The 18,188-nt window shown below is 37.1% G+C and overlaps 1 protein-coding gene across 2 annotated transcripts in view; it reads right to left on the reverse strand.

The window, feature by feature from the left end:
- The window catches only part of vps35l (VPS35 endosomal protein sorting factor like), a 101,064-nt gene that overhangs the window by 79,184 nt on the left and 3,692 nt on the right, over positions 1-18,188 (reverse strand). For both annotated transcript variants that reach the window (XM_039774661.1, XM_039774662.1), the window contains exons 4-7: positions 13,214-13,336; positions 9,236-9,260; positions 8,615-8,691; positions 4,757-4,885 (exon numbers count right to left, since the gene is read on the reverse strand). In XM_039774661.1, the coding sequence (XP_039630595.1) occupies positions 4,757-4,885; positions 8,615-8,691; positions 9,236-9,260; positions 13,214-13,336 (354 nt within the window). The remainder of the gene's footprint in view (positions 1-4,756; positions 4,886-8,614; positions 8,692-9,235; positions 9,261-13,213; positions 13,337-18,188) is intronic.

An 18,188-nucleotide genomic window follows, 5' to 3' on the forward strand; every position in this document is an offset into this window, starting at 1 on the left:
ATGCAAGCTTAGAACATGCTCTAATTCACTGTCTCTGTGTTTTAATTCCCCTTCACTATTCCTGACACACATCACCTCCTCCTTGATTATTCTTTTACTACTAAAATGCTGAAAGACTCTTTTTGGGTCATCTTTCACCTTATCTGCAATATTCTTCTGCCTTTGAACTTCCTTAATATATCCTTCCTAATGGTTGCCATCATTTTCTCATACACCTTACAATTCACATTGGAGTTATCAGTCTTATGTATCTTATATTGCAGCATCTTTTTCAACTCCTTTTAACCCACTGCAGAGAGTTTGCTACCTTATATCCCTGTACTAGGACATCTCATAAGCTGATTAATATATATTAAGTGATAGGCTGACCAGGAGAGAACATAACTACTCCTGGAACAAGTAATCGGATCCTTCATCATAGTGCCTATATTAGTAATTTACACAATTTTAAATGGAGAAAATATAAAAGAGTTTCTTTGTTTTTCTTTTTGTTTCTGGGTTATAGCTCAAGACTTTGAATCCTGATGCCCCCACAATCTCCTGGATCACGGATCATTTGACCAACAGATAGTTGTTTATGAGGTTGAGGGACTGTGTCAGAAATGGTGGTGTGTCATAGTGGAGTATCTTAGGGAACTGTCCAGTCTCCCTTCCTGTTCACACTCTACACAACAGACTTCCAGTACAATACCAGCGCTTGCTGTCTACAGAAATTTTCAGATGACTTGTCCATCATGGCATACATTAATAATGAAGGTAAGTCAGAGTAGATGAAGGTTGAGGAGGACTTTGTCTTGAGGTGCACTCAACATCAGCAACACAAAAGAGATGGTGGTGGACTTCAAGTGTGTGAAGGAGCCTCCAAGACAAGTCACCATCTAGAGTTGCAGAGTTACCTGGGAAATCATAAATAACAAACTGGACTGGTTTGACAACACAGTGACACTGCACAAGAAGGGCCAGAGCTGAATGTACTTGCGAAAGAGACTCATGTCTTTCGACATGTGCAGCAAGCTGCTGGAAATGTTCTATCAGTTCATAGTAGCCAGTATGTCCTTCTATGCTGCAGCCTCCTGGAGAAGCAACCAGAGCGCTAAAGAAGCACAATGCCTGAACAAACTTATCAGGATTGCCTGAAAGGTGTCGTAGAAAGTGGCAAAATTGGATACAATCATGAAAAATCCAATCCATCCCCTCCAGGAGGCGCCCTCTTGGAGCATTTTTAGCCACAAGCTCATTCCACCATGGTGTGCCAAGAAGCACCACGGAGGGTCTTTACTGCCCACTACTATCAGGCAATTCAACACTTCCTCAAGAACTTTGAAATAACATAATATAGATTAAATTCATTATTTATTTTTATTTACTTATTAATTGATTGATTGAATGAATGATAGATTTACTGTATTATATGTCTTGTGAATAAATATGCTTATTTTTTAATGTTTCCGCTGCTGTATGCATCTGAATTTTTCCATGGGATTAATAAAGTTTCTCTAATCTATTTAATCCAGTCTAATCTAATCTAACAAATTTAATATCATTTAATCTTATAATGTTGCTTGCTAAACATTTACTTGTCTGGAATAAAGCTGTTTTGTTAGTGACATTATACTAAATAGAGAGACAGAGCTTTGTTTTCACTACATCTTGCCTTAGTAATACCGACATCATTCTTTAAGTGGAAAGTGTGCAAGATTATTTTAGCTTTCACCATAAATCAATAAAGTAAGAGTTTTGTATGAATGCAGCTCATTGACATCCAAACTTCCATGGATATGGGTGGAAGATACACACAAACAATATCAGGCTTGAAAAAAAATCCTGCTGGAGCACCACAGACAACGAATTGATACATACCATTTATCCATCCATCCATTATCCAACCCGCTGAATCCGAACACAGGGTCACGGGGGTCTGCTGGAGCCAACACAGGGCACAAGGCAGGAACCAATCCCGGGCAGGGTGCCAACCCACCGCAGGACACACACAAACACACCCACACACCAAGCACACACTAGAGCCAATTTAGAATCGCCAATCCACCTAACCTGCATGTCTTTGGACCATGGGAGGAAACCTAGGCAGACACGGCGAGAACATGCAAGCTCCACGCAGGGAGGACCCGGGAAGTGAACCCGGGTCTACCAACTGCGAAGCAGCAGCGCTACCACTGCACCACCGTGCCGCCCTACATGCCATTTATACCACAAGAAAATATAAATACAGGGTGTGATTATTTTGAATTAATTTCTATTCCAAGTCCTGATACGATATTCAAAGGATATTTATAAAATATATCCCAAAATGACTAGATGTTCTGTATTTCACTTTTTCACATGAGGCACAATGTGATTATCTGTAAATCTGGACAATAAGCACAATGCAACTACCTGAAAATGCATAACTTATGTATATATTTATTAAATTCTAAGGGTTGTTTGTCTGTCACACTAAATTCAATTCAACACTGGGCCTAGAACTTGGTCTTAATGAAGAGCTTTTCATGTGATATATCCATCCATCCATCCATTTTCCAACCCGCTGAATCCAAACACAGGGTCACGGGGGTTTGCTGGAACCAATCCCAGCCAACACAGGGCACAAGGCAGGAACCAATCCCAGGTAGGGTGCCAACCCACTGCAGGACACACACAAACACACCAAGCACACACTAGGGCCAATTTAGAATCGCCAATCCACCTGACCTGCATGCCTTTGGACTGTGGGAGGAAACCAGAGCGCCTGGAGGAAACCCACGCAGACACGAGGAGAACATGCAAACTCCACGCAGGGAGGACCTGGGAAGCGAACCCGGGTCTCCGAACCGCGAGGCAGCAGCGCTACCACCGCGCCACCGTGCCGCCCTCATGTGATATATGTAACATGTAATCCATGAACTGAAGGTGCAGGCTGTCTCGGCCACATAATTGGCCTTCAGGTCCTTCTCACAGTAAGTAGTGGCGCAGATAAGCTCCCTGGCTGACAGGAAAAGAATCAAAGTGACATCTCCTGAAGGTGAGGCACACTCCACAGGCTGACTGATCATCTTCAACACAAACGCAAGTCATATACTCTAAGCGCAAAAAGCAGTCATATACACCTTAAGGGCATGTAAAGAGATGACGTTACCCTCACCACAGTGACCTGAGGTGCTGTGTTTTATAAAGCATAGCACATAAACCACTTTCGAGTATTTCCTAGTGTAAAGAGTAACATGCTGGACCAAAAAAAAAAAGTCACAGCTCATCTATTGCACTTTTCAGTTTCATACATAACATGATTATTTTCTAAATTAAGAATTAAAAAAAAATAAAAACTTGCATGAATACTTGATATGCATTTATTTGAGTGTCAATTTCTAATATATAGGCTTTTAGATAAGAAATTTGAAATGGTCTTAAATTTAGCATACAATCATTTGTATCATATCTAGCAGGAAGACAGAAAGATAGATAACATATCACACAAGTCTGAAGAAATTGCATATATTCAGAAATCAAAGAAAAATGCTCACTTCTACTACTATTGTGTTTTTAATGGCACCTCTGCTTTTTTAGAGAAACTAGCCATCTCACTCTCCATTAGCTGCCCGTGTTACAATATAAAGGGAGCTTATTAAAGAAAGAAAAGAAGAAAAAAACAATGTGTAGCCTGCTACTACTGCAGATTTAATGAACAGAAAAGAGTCTTTCCTTAAATCAGGTTCTTATTAAAATTCTGGTTTAAACTTCTGTGGTTAGAGACACCTTGTCACTCAGGAACATCAGGAAAATCGGCACAATAGATACTTTATACATAACTCAAACACAAGCAAAGTCTAGTTCTAGGGAGACAAAAACAACATAGGTTTATCAGGAGCCATGGGGGAAAAGAAAATAAAAAGCCTATTGTGACTATCAAGCGCAAAAAAGTTTTAACTGACACCAATTATCTTGAAAATATTTGAAATGTCTGTCAACACTTGTCTATGAAAGAACTGCCACAAAACCTAACTATGAGAACAGGAATAGCCTTGAAACACTGAGGCATGGCTATTGATCAAAAGTAAAGGACTACTGAGAATTCTATGAACTCTCCCAGACTGTTAGCAGCTGGCATCAGTTTATAACTGTTGCATCAGCCTTCCCTCTGCCCTACCCAATACTATACTCAATGCAACACACATGTGATAGTGATGGTGCTTCAGAGTTGGGCTGCAAGAAAGAACAGATTTCTCAAAAGGAGGTATGACATTTATACTATGAAAGTCGTGATCAACACCAGTTACAGATAATTAAACTAAGTTCAAAAATATACTTGTACTCTTTAAATATTGACTGTGAAAAAACTACACAACAAAACTGAAAAAGGAAAGAATAAGAACCAACAGCATACTGAAGTATTTTGGGATGTTATAAACGTAGTGTTCAAAAGTAAATTATTTCATGGATTTAAGTAGATGTATTGTTGATGCATCCATTAAACTAGTAATTGATTTTTTCTGGCTAATACGGTACAACACCCTAGAACTTTTGGCATTAATGAAAAGTGAATGATTAAAAGAGATAGCAGCCTCAAGTAAATGATTACTAGACCTAGTATAGTAAATATAAGGTTTCATCAGTCTTGTAGTAGTTAATGACCACAATAAATCTAGATTCAATATTAGCTGGTAAAAATATGACTAAGGAATTATTAACTTGGCATACATGTTGAGAGTTTTTTTGATTCTGATGTCTAACTAAACACTAAAAGATAGAAAACAAAACTCACCTGAATAACAATCTTCAGAGCCTTTACCTTCTGGTCAGAAGCCCAAGCTTCCTTAAGATTTTGGTTGAGTTCCTCAATGCGATTTACATAATCTTGCTGAGAGAGATTTAGCATCTCCTTTTGGGATCCCTACAAAAAAAAGTCAAGACTATGGAAAATGGAAATATTACACATGATACATAAATCTTTCTGGATTTTAGAAATTTACCTTGTTTCCTGGCCATGAGTGGCTTCTGCAGTATACTATATTGCCTGTTTTTACATTAATAATTTTTCCATTGTGAATATTAAACCTTTAGTCAAAAATATAATAACATGAAATAAAGCATGAGTCAAACAACTCAAAAAATGTGTATTTATTTATTAAACAAAGTTATGTAATATGAAATGTTTGAAAATATATGGCAGAACTAACAGAAATACAGAATTGTGACCAAAGTTATTAGACCCTTCCTCATACTCTCTATTTCTGTGTATTTGTCACAATGAACGGCTTTTGACATTTAGCAAAATGTAATATTAGATAAAGAGAACATAACACTATTTATAAATTACTACTTAATATATTTAAGTAATAAAGTTATCCAATACAAGAATATCATGTGTGAAATAATAGTTACTCACTTACTAAACAGCTGGCCAAAGTTAACTGATAATTAAATTTAGCTGACTGAATACAGCCAAACCCGAACGCAGACAGCCCTTTTGAAACAGATCTTCACTTATATAGTAAACCTTACCATGACATTGAAGTAATCACCACATGGCTTCTATAGGAACACTAGCCATCTTTCAAAGGAGATTACAGAAATAAATGATAAAATAAGTTGTTGACCTATCAATAATGTTACAAAACAATTTCTGAATCTCTGGGACTTCACCACAGTAAGAGCTGTTATCTTCAAATGGAGAACATCTGGAACAGTGGTGAATCTTCCCAAAAAAGGAGAACAGGCCCAAAGTACCTCAATGAAAAATATGGTGCGAACTGTGAAGCTGGGTCGAGTAGCAGAAGTTTTAAAATGTCTGTCTAAATATTTTGAGGCTATCAAAGTATCAACACTTGTTTTGTGGAGACATGTAAAGCAATTTTGTGTTGATTGTGGCATTACGTAACTCGAGTGACTGACCGACACTCTTATTGCTGGGTCTAAAATTTATATTAGGTAGGGCAATCTAAATCTGGACCGATTATTAACCTAAATTTTCAAGCCACTGATCCAAATTACTTTTTTAATTGGGTTGAGCTGTCATGGGGGTGGGTGGTTGCTATTTCATAATTGATAATTTCATATCTAAAATTCTTCCATCTCTTTATCTCACACTCTCATCTTTATAGTATTACTACTCATGAAAGATGTGACCAAATTTACTGCAGAAAAATAGTTGGAGAAAACACTTTCCTTCACCTGGCTAAAACCTAAAAACCTGGATAAAAATTACCAGTTTTCAGAAGATAATCAACTAGGCAACAAAGGAGTTCAATAAAAGTTAGCAAATGAGAAAACAATGCAAAATACCTTACTTACTTGAAAATCATTAATGTTTCAAAGTAAGGTGATTATCTTATACAATACAATATAGGTATATGACTTTCTTGCAATTTAGTAAAACTTCATTTTTATGAAAAGGATTGCTAGTAACATTACTCACAGGTGTCAAAAAGACAATGGAATTTTTTTCTCATTTCTCTCAATAAAGCAAGCAAAATGTTTAATACTGTATGTAACTACTTATAATACCTTCCACATCATACATTTTGCAATATTTAACAGTGTTTCAACACTGACACTAATTGAATAGTCAGGCAAGAAACAGGAGCACAGTACAGACTTTTATGTGACAGCTTACGTCACAGACAGGACAGAAAGTCCAAAAGCAGCCATTTCAAGACTGTCATTCACAAGGCTCCAGGACAATTTTACACAACACATTCTAAAATAGCTGTCAAAGCAATGTGACTTGTAGATCAACACAGACAGGCAGAGCCAGACATATGCTGCCACTGGGACAATTCACCAGAGGCCCAGCACACATTCAGTTTTAGTGCAGTACATCATTGCCATTAAACAATGCAGAAAAGCAGCCACACATTTTAGATTTAATTGGGAATTAGTAGATTAGATTAGCTTTATTTATCCCAATGTGAAATTTAGATGAAGCAAAATCAAAGATATAGACTGACAGAACAAATAATACAATCAATGAATGGACAGATACATAAATGTATATTTTGAGAGTATGAGCATTTAGTTTAGGACATCAGGAGGCGGCACTGAATTGCCTGATAGCATCAGTCAGAAAAAAAAAGTGGCACTTCTTAGCACACTGTTGTGGAATGACCCTGTAGCTAAATTTATTTAAATTTATATTTAAAAAATGCAAAGACAATTTTTTTTTTTTTTTTTTACAGTGAATGATCCAATAGCTTTTAATTATGAACACCAATTAGTTAAAGTCTATAACACCTAATATGATTTATGAGAAAGTATCAAAGTTACTTTAATGAAGCTATATATTACATATTTTAGATGAATATAAGTGATGGTCAATCCTGTCTGTGGCCCCACTTTAATAAAATGAAAGCTAGCAAAGTGGTCCTAATTGTTCAAAAGCTTGTTAGGATAACCTTTTCTGGAGTAATTTTATTTAAGTCTCATGGACTTAATCATACTGTAACAAGTGCCACCATCAAGGTATGACCTGCTACAACTCACTAGTCTAACTAGGATGGAACAAAGTTTGAACAGAAGGCCAATTCCAAAATCATATCAGTGTCCCAAGAGTTTCTGGCCATTTACCAAATCCACGTATGTCATTACTAGCAAGGAAAGAAATAAAAGAAACTCTAATTAACAACTAAACACTTTGCAAAAGAGAATTTTTTGTAACATAAAATCCATACAAAACCCATCAAATGGCTTCTCTAGTTCACTCTACAAATCTCAGCTATTCAAAGTTTACAGTATATTTTATTAGTCTAACAAATTACATATAAATTACAGAATAACACAATTCTGAGATAAAACAAGTAACCTAGTTTAGAAGTAACTGTATTAAATAAATTGTGTTAGATTTTTGGCAAAGCAGGTAGAAAGGATGGAAACAACTCTATCCTCAGTGAAGAAAACCAGATCAGCCCCACCACAATAATGTTGGAGTCCCTATTTGTCCCAGATCCTCTCTCCAACTGCTCCAGTACACCGCCAGACTTTCTGTTCAAGGCGGCCACCTCTCCCAAAACTAAACGTCCTACCAAATAATCCATCAGTTTTTTTGGTTACACTCAAGACCACTACTGCTTCTTTGCTCTAATGCTGCTGAGTTTCAAAATTAGTGGCATTGTCTTTTTCCCTCTTAAGGATCATATGCTATTTTAAAGGTCTTCTGGTAGTGTCAAAACCAGTGTCCATAATAACCTGCAACACTCAACCTGAAAACACTCTCACACTGAAGAGCCACTGTAAGATGCTGCTCCCTTTCCCTTAAGTTCATAGGCAGCAAATGTTCCAAACGTCTGGAGCAGCATGACAAACACAATAACATGGAAAGACACAAAAAAGGGAATCCACTCTGTGACAGTATTATAATATAAGTGATGTGATCCTGAATTATACTGAAAGACAATTACAGCAATCCTACATTTCAGGTTTTGCAACTGACACATTTGACACAATGACATTAGCAGAGGGAGATGAGAGAGCACATCTAATACTGAATACAGTAATTACCGTGACTAATGTTAGGACCACAGGGTTGTTCATGATTCCTTTTGCTTAGTTAAAAAAGTCACATGTTGGACAAGAAGGCACCCAATGAATGCAAGAAGGAATATTTTAGCAATTTATAATAATTTACCTCCTCAAGGTCATCCAATTCTTCCAGTCGTGTCCGCACCTTCTCAGACACTGCTGAACTTGGACTGGGCGCTTTTCCTGCAAAGCAGCACAACTCAAAAATTACCAAAATGTTTTAACATACATATAAGCCAAAAATCTGTGTGAAAATTCACCAGATGAGAGAAGCTAGACAAAAGCTATTACTAAGAATCAACCACAAAACACTTATGAATATAGCATATAATACATCCAGAACTCATCTCAAACAACAGCCTTAACCCACTTGAACAAACGCACATTACAGTTTAATAAAAATATATCTCTGTCACTACTCTGCCTGGACCTAGGAACTGAAAATATATTTTCAAGTATGGATGTCAGGCATCAATAAAAACTGCTCCATAAAGACTATTTGGAATTTCTAGCTGTACTTTAACCTTATGTGTCACCAAGACAGCATATATAAATACAATCAAAGATGACCTGGGGGTCAGATGGACACTGGCTGCAGTGTGGTAGGTTTCTTTCCCCATGATGACATATTAGGAAGTACAAATCCTCATTTCATATCATACATTTACTGAAACAAATCTCTCCCTGTGGATGTCATCATTGCATTTACATAAAAAGGTACACTCACCTTTGTCTGATCCAATAAACAAATTCTGCAGAGAAAAAGTAAAGTAGAGAAATACTTTAAAATTAACAAGAAAAAAAACATTTCAGTGGTTAAATTGGATTTTAAATATGAGAATAGGGGTGAACATCTGTCAAAATATATTCAGAAATTTCAAAAAGGAAGCAGATTTCTTAATGATGCTACAAAAAATAATTTTTGTAACGTATATTCAAGACTTCTTATGGATCCAGGATCCTTTGTTCAATTTCTGTGCACAGCTGCTGTCCGTATAGATTTTTCTTCCACATCCCAAAAGAGGGACATAGATGGTTATAGGCAATTCTCTGTTGCCGATGTCTGTTGGATTAAGTGGACTAAATAATATTCAAGTTAATTCTAAATCACAGTTTAAGATACTGTGATTTTTTACTTGCACTTTCCTTTGTACAGCACCTTAAATTTGAATTTTGTAAAACATGTTTTGTAAATTTGATTTGGAGATTGCTACAACCGCACAAAAGCTATTGAGGCACATTACTGAATTACATACTTAAATGTACAAATTAACGGATACAGGTTAAGCCATGCTTGCTGTTATTTTAAAGGCAATTAAAAGTGATGTCTGAGGACATTGCACTTTTTGTGAATTTTCACTATATGCAAAGCATACAAATGCTACCCATAAGATAAGGTTCTATTGTACTGTAAGAACACTCTTTACAACCAAACTCTACAGTATGTAGTTATGACAATTTTGAAAATAAAAAAAACATTTAACATTTAATTTCAAAGTAAGATAACACATAAAAATCACTTCTTTGTATGATCAAATGGGTTGCAGCAGCAAATGACAGCCAAGATTTATTACAAAACAATTTCATTTTTTATAATTATCCATTAACAAAGCCAGCCACAATAGTTTAAATCTTTTAAATGTGCTTGTGTTGTCATGCCACAGATATTTTTGTTTAAACCAAATTATCACACACACACACACACACACACACACATAATCTATAATAAAAAATATGACTACTTATGATGATTGAATTTTACCAGTATTACAACGCATTTCATAACTGGAAATTATAAAGGGAGTAGTAGCTTTACAGATCCTAGCACTAATATTAACACCCTATTAATACTAATAGGGTACTACTACTACTGCTTGCTTTGCTTGGTTTCTTTTAAAGCATGGGTGTCAAACTCAATTTTATTGAGGGCTGAAGTACATACAGTTAGGTCCATAAATATTTGGACAGAGACAACTTTTTTCTAATTTTGGTTCTGTACATTACCGCAATGAATTTTAAATGAAACAACTCAGATGCAGTTGAAGTGCAGACTTTCAGCTTTTATTCAGTGGGTTGAACAAAAAGATTGCATAAAAATGTGAGGCAACTAAAGCATTTTTTAATTCACAATCCCTTTATTTCAGGAGCTCAAAAGTAATTGGACAAATTAAATAACTGGAAATAAAATCTTCATTTCTAATACTTGGTTGAAAACCGTTTGCTGGCAATGACAGCCTTAAGTCTTGAACTCAAGGACATCACCAGATGCTGGGTTTCCTCCTTTTTAATGCTCTGCCAGGCCTTTACTGCTGCGGCTTTCAGTTGCTATTTGTTTGTTGGCCTTTCTGTCCGAAGTTTAGTCTTCAACAAGTGAAATGCATGCTCAATTGGGTTAAGATTAGGTGACTGACTTGGCCATTCAAGAATTTTCCACTTCTTTGCTTTAATAAACTCCTGGGTTGCTTTGGCTGTATGTTTTGAGTCATTGTCCATCTGTATCATGAAACGCCGCCCAATCAATTTGACAGCATTTAGCTGGATCTGAGCAGACAGTATGTCTCTGAACACCTCAGAATTCATTCGGCTGCTTCTGTCCTGTGTCACATCATCAATAAACACTAGTGTCCCAGTGCCACTGGCAGCCATGCACACCCAAGCCATCACACTGCCTCCACCGTGTTTTACAGATGATGTGGTATGCTTTGGATAATGAGCTGTTTCATGCCTTCTCCATACTTTTTTCTTGCTATCATTCTGGTAGAGGTTGATCTTGGTTTCATCTGTCCAAAGAATGTTTTTCCAGAACTGTGCTGGCTTTTTTTAGATGTTCTTTAGCAAAGTCCAATCTAGCCTTTCTATTCTTGAGGCTTATGAGTGGCTTGCACCTTGCAGTGCACCCTCTGTGTTTACTTTCATGCACTCTTCTCTTTATGGTAGACTTGGATATCGATACTCCTACCCCCTGGAGAGTGTTGTTCACTTGGTAGGCTGTTGTGAAGGGGTTTCTCTTCACCTTGGAAATGATTCTGCAATCATCCACCACTGTTGTCTTCTGTGGACATCCAGGTTTTTTGTGTTGCTGAGTTCACCAGTGCTTGCTTTCTTTCTCAGGATGTACCAAACTGTAGATTTTGCCACTTGTAATATTGTAGCAATTTCTCGGCTGGGTTTTTTCTGTTTTCGCAGCTTAAGGATGGTTTATTTCACCTGTATGGAGAGCTCCTTTGACCGCATGTTGTCTGTTCACAGCAAAATCTTCCAAGCACCACACCTCAACTCAACTCCAGGCCTTTTATCTGCTTAATTGATAATGACATAACGGCGGACTTGCCCACACCTGCCCATGAAATAGCCTTTGAGTCAATTGTCCAATTACTTTTGAGCACCTGAAATGAAGGGATTGTGTTAAAAAAATGCTTTAGTTGCCTCACATTTTTATGCAATCTTTTTGTTCAACCCACTGAATTAAAACTGAAAGTCTGCACTTCAACTACATCTGAGTTGTTTCAATTAAAATTCATTGTGGTAATGTACAGAACCAAAATTAGAAAAAAGTTGTCTCTGTCCAAATTTTAGGGACCTAACTGTAACACTAGTGCAGTTTTAAAAAGTAAGAAAAATGCATTAAGTCAAAATGTCATCTCTTTCATGAGACTGTAACATCATGTTAAAACACTCAAATTCTTTACGGCAGTGTGGCATGTCACTTTCTTTTCACTTTTTCTTGAAAGGTCATCAGGACTCAATGGTTTCCATTCCAACTGTATTACAGCAGTCATATTGCATTATGCTGTGTAGATTAACACGAGCAGTCACTGGAGACAGATGTAAACATAATCCATCTAAATTATATATAGATTGTGGTGGACGCCTGGAAGAACCGGGAGAGGGACAATACCTTTTCTGAACCATGAGGGGGCAGCCGCCCTGGTCTGCATCGGGGACACAGGTTCAGAGCTTATAGGCTTGTCCCTGTTGGGGCCCGTGGCCACCACCAAGGGGCACTCAGAGGATTATGGAGCCCTGGACTGCAGCACTTCCGGCTGCCGTAAGAAATTCCAGGCTCCCCCAGAGTGCTTCCAGGTGCTCATGCGGCACTTCCACCTCACCAGGAAGTGCTGCCGGAAGATCATTGAGAAGCACCTGGAGCACATCCTGGGTGTTATAAAAGGGGCTGCCTCACTCCATTAGTCAGGCTGGAGTCCGGAGGAAAAAGACAGAGCTTGTGAGAGAAGGAGTGAGGGCAACAGAGAAAAAGGAAAAGAAAGGACAGACCGAGTTTATTGTGATGCTGTAGAGAAGGTGACAATAAAAATTATGTGCTTTTAGACATCGTTGTGCCTCAGTGTCTGTCTGTAACCGGGCTGGTCTTTTACAAGATATAATCTGTATATGAAATGTACATTACAGTGGGTCAGCCATTGTGGGCTACATGTAATATGTTTTCAGTATTGATGAAATCAGGCCACTTCAAACAAGTCTAATGGCCGGATAAGCCCAGGATTTAAGTCTGACACCATTTGCTAAAGGGACATCAGTATTTGGGAAAGATACCTGCCTTGTGTTGCTGTTCTAGACTCCATAAATATATATGCATAGTCCCTTTTATGTATTATGTTTTTGTAATGCAAATGAAATTACAAATGCATATACGTTTTCAACATGTGTAATGATATTGATCTTTGGACCATAATATGTGACTTACAATGGAAAGCTTCTCTGTAGTGGTGAATCTTGCCAAGATCTCACTTCGCTTGCCAGACCATGGTTCAAAATCAGTCCCCACATCAGTTTCATCATCTTTGTCTTGCTTCCTGTTTCCAGACTCCTGCAGAAACAAATCATTTGAAGCTATTTCAATTGGGATTCTCACTTAACTTAAGATGATATTACTAATTAGTACAAATAAATATTGATAATGTATGAATGGAAGAATGTGTGAACAAACTGCCCAGGTAATAACCTAGAATCTATCAGTTTTATGTATCTCGTATCTTGAGAATCATTTCCACCAAGAGATGCTATGTACATTACCAGTCAAACGTTTTGGAACATCTAACTTTCTTCAGTTTTTCTTCAACTTTAATCAGTTGAAATGCAGTGAATGGCTTAAAATGGTGAAAAGGTAAACAGTAAAACTGACAGTGGCTTAAATTTAAAGTTTTGGTTAGCAAAAATTGAAAAAAGGACATTTCAGGATATTATAAATGGGTCTTCTTCAGGGAACAACTAATCGTTTAAAACCTACAGATGTTATGCAGCAATTAAAAGTAAATTAAGCCTTTCAATTTGAAGCAAACAATTTGCACAGGTGCCCCAACTTCTGTTTATTACTTAAACGCCCTCTGTCTCTCTTACAGTGGAGTTGTAACAGACGGTGTCAGTGAAAATGGAAAGAAAACGGCAATGAAGAAATGAAATGAGACAACAGCATTATTACCCTTTGAAGTGTTGGCCTTTACTTTAGAGAAATTGCAAAAAAAAAAAAAAAAAAAGGTATCGGTGAGTATGAGGTCCTAAACAATCCAAAGGCAACTGCAAACAAGAAGAAACTCTGATAGGATGAGATCTGGCAGAACTAAAGTCACAACCCAATCATAAGACAAGTTCCTGAGGGTCACCAGCAAACGTGATAGGAGCCTCTCAACAACAACAACATTTATTTATATAGCACATTTTCATACAAAAAAAATGTAGCTCAAAGTGCTTTACAAAATGAAGAATAGAAAAATAAAAGACACAGTAAGAAAATAAAATAAGTCAACATTAATTAACATCGAATAAGTAAGGTCCGATGGCCAGGGTGGACAGAAAAAACAAAAAAAAAAAACTCCAGACGGCTGGAGAAAAAAAAAAATCTGCAGAGATTCCAGACCATGAGACCGCCCAGTCCCCTCTGGGCAATCTACCTAACATAAATGAAACAGTCCTGTTTGTAGTTAGGGTTCTCATGGAAGGATTTGATGATGATGGTTACGTAGAATTCTGGCTTTCAGTCCATGAATGTTGGAGCATCATGATGCTTTGAGTAGGTGGTGGTGGCGCAGGCCGCCTCCACAAAGAAACCGGAAAAACACACAGAAGAGAGAGTAGGGGTTAGTATGGATTTTAGAGCCACTATGAATAGTTATTATGATGAATTGAACATGCAGAGTATCCGGATTAAGTTAAAGTGAAGTTATGAGAAGGCCATGTTAAAGTAATGTGTTTTCAACAGTGTTTTAAAGTGCTCTACTGTATTAGTCTGGCGAATTCCTATTGGCAAGCTATTCCAGATTTTAGGTGCAGAACAGCAGAAGGCCACCTCACCACTTCTTTTAAGTTTAGCTTTTGGAATTGTAAGGAGACACTCTTTTGAGGATCTAAGGTTACGATTTGGGATATAGGGTGTCAGACATTCCGATATATAAGATGGAGCATGATTATTTAAGGCTTTATAAACCATAAGCAGAATTTTAAAGTCAATTTTGAAAGACACAGGTAACCAGTGTAGTGACATCAAAACTGGAGAAATGTGTTCGGATTTTTTTTTCCTAGTTAGGATAATAGCAGCTGCATTCTGCACTCGTTGCAAACGATTTATGTCTTTTTTGGGGAAGTCCTGAGAAGAGTGCGTTACAGTAATCTAGTCGACTGAAAACAAAAGTGTGAATTAATTTCTCAGCATCTTTCAATGATATAAGAGGTCTAAATTTTGCTATGTTTCTTAAGTGAAAAAATGCTGTCCTGGTCTGATGAATATGCGATTTAAAATTCAGGTTACAGTCAACAGTTACCCCTAAGTTTTTTACTCCCGTCTTAACTTTTAATCCTAATGCATCAAGTTTATTTCTGATAACCTCATTGAATCCATTATTGCGAATCACTAAAATTTCAGTTTTCTCTTTATTTAGTTTGAGAAAATTACTATTCATCCATTCAGAAATACCAGTAAGACATTGTGTTAGTGAATCGAGAGAGTCGGTGTCATCAGGTGCTATAGATAAGTACAGCTGTGTGTCATCAGCATAGCTGTGGTAGCTCACATTGTAACCTGAGATAATCTGACCTAACGGAAGCATATAGATTGAGAATAACAGCGGACCCAGGATAGAGCCTTGTGGAACACCATATAGAACATCATGTGTCTTTGAGATGTGATTACCACAACTAACAAAGAATTTTCTCCCTGCCAGATAGGATTCAAACCAATTTAAGACACTGCCAGAGAGGCCCACCCATTGACTAAGGTGATTTCTAAGAATATTGTGATCAATGGTGTCAAATGCGGCACTCAGATCTAGGAGGATGAGAACAGATAAATGGCACAACAGTTTCAAGTACAGCTTAACAGTGATCGAAAAAAGCAAGTCTCAGTTTCTACTGTGTAGAGGAGACTTTCTGCTGCTGGTTTGAGAGGGGGAGTGGCAGTAAGAAAACCATTCATTGAAAGACAAAACAGGGCCTTGAAATACTGGCTATAATTTACTGAAGACTGGTAGAAAGTCTTATGGACTGATTAATCAAAATTTGAAATCTTCGGTTCATCAAGCAGAGTGTTTGTATGCCGTCAACTTGGTAGAAGGATAGTTCCTTATTGTGCGACACCAACTGTCAAACATAGAGGAGGAAGTGTGACGGTCTGAGGTTCTTTTGCTGATGGTTGTCAAAGGACACAACTGCAGAAGCACAAGTAAGATCAGAAAGTCCAAAACACACATACTCTGTTTTTTTGTCATTTAAACTAAAAAAAATTTAGTGATATCCACATTTTGTCTTTCACAAATTCAAAAATAGGTTTAAGAGAATTTGTTTTCTTCTGTTTCACTGAAAGATATATCTGTATATCATCTGTGTAAGAATTGAAAGAAAAAATCTTTATCAAATGCTGCAGTTAGATCTAACAGCAACAAGACAGCAGCATCCCTAGAGTCACTCTTTAACAAGAGATTGTTAAGAACCATTAAAAGTGCAGACACTGTACTGTGGTGTGTCTTAGAACCAAACTGAAAAATTTCAAAAATGCCATTTTCATTTAAAAAGGTTTGCAGCTATAGGAAAAACAACTTTCCCCAGAATTTTAGAAAGAAAGGACAACTTGGAGATATTTAAATAAAAAGGCTGGGACAGAACCAGTCTCAAGACAGCTAAAGACTAGTAGGAACAATATCTAGCAGATAACTTCCATCCATCCATTATCCTACCTGCTATATCCTAACTACGGGGTCACGAGGGTCTGCTGGAGCCGATCCCAGCCAACACAGGGTGCAAGGCAGGAAACAAACCCCAGGCAGGACACACACACACACACCAAGCACACACTAGGGACAATTTAGAATCGCCAATGCACCTAACCTGAATGTCTTTGGACTGTGGGAGAAAACCCACACAGACACGGGGAGAACATACAAACTCCACGCAGGGAGGACCCAGAAAGTGAACCCGGGTCTCCTAACTACAAGGCAGCAGCGCTAATACTGCGCCACCGTGCTGCCCAATAGATAACTTGATGGTGACTAATTACTTCTGCCAGAAAAGGGACAGATAGAGGTTCAAACTGACGAAGAAAACGTACATGTAAAAGGGACAGGCGGGTCATCAACGGAGGGTGTAATGTGGGAACTAATGTTGGTAATTTTTTTTGATCAAAAATTTGAGAAAATCCGCGCAGACTGTTGGCGTCAGGCCATGTAGGAACAGCCGAGTGAAGAATAATGTTTAAAGTGTTAAATAAAACTCTAGGTCTATGACAATTGTTTGAAATAATTTCTGAAAAAATACTTTACCCCATTACATTTCATAGCTTTGTAGTAATTAGACAAACTGTCCCACAAAATACCAAAGAACACCTGAAGCTTGTATTTTTTTCTACTTGTGCTCTGGTCACCTACAGTGCCCCATTTCAAGCAGCACAATTAAATTATAGTTAACATTCCTTTTCTGAAATGGAACATAACATCAATGTTATAATACAATAAACAAGTAATATGTACATAAGGTAATAAGGTAACATTTTCTTAGGACGAACTGCTATTTATTGCATTTAGAATATAACAAATGTGTCATTAATTTCCCAAATAACAGGCTAACATCACTAATGTGATGTAAAGTTAAAAATAAAAATAGAACATAAAAATATAATAATATAATCAAATTTGTAGGATTAGGTTTTCAGTGCTTAGCCTTAAATGGAAAAACAGAGTCTAAAATGTGAGAGCAACTATCATTAAACAAAGTGATAAGACTATCAATGCTCATCAATGTTGCTCTGAATGCAACATTTTACAAAATATTGATGTAACTGTTGCAGAAGTTCTATGAACTTATCAGGAAAAAAAATGTATACAATTTTCACATTTGCAGTTTGAACAATTAAGAAAGAAAAAAAAACATACTTTGGCCTTAACTGGTTCATGAGTTTTAGGCTTTGAACATGAAATTTAGCGAGCAGTGTTTTCTGCAATAATTTTCTGAAGATATGCAAAGTGTTAAATAGTATGGCATTCTCTTTCACAATGTATGTTTACCAGAAATACCGGGGAATAGGGTATAAAAAAAAAAAAAAACACCTGTTCAAAACTTTTTTAAAAATAGTGTAAGATTTAACTAATAAAATATTAGAACAAGCATCATATCGGGGAAAAGACATATCCCTTTTTTTTTTTAAATTATTTTTGCCCATGTTCTTGGTTCTATTCTCT

The sequence above is a fragment of the Polypterus senegalus genome, chromosome 13 (genome assembly GCF_016835505.1).
Source record: "Polypterus senegalus isolate Bchr_013 chromosome 13, ASM1683550v1, whole genome shotgun sequence".
NCBI lineage: Eukaryota > Metazoa > Chordata > Cladistia > Polypteriformes > Polypteridae > Polypterus > Polypterus senegalus.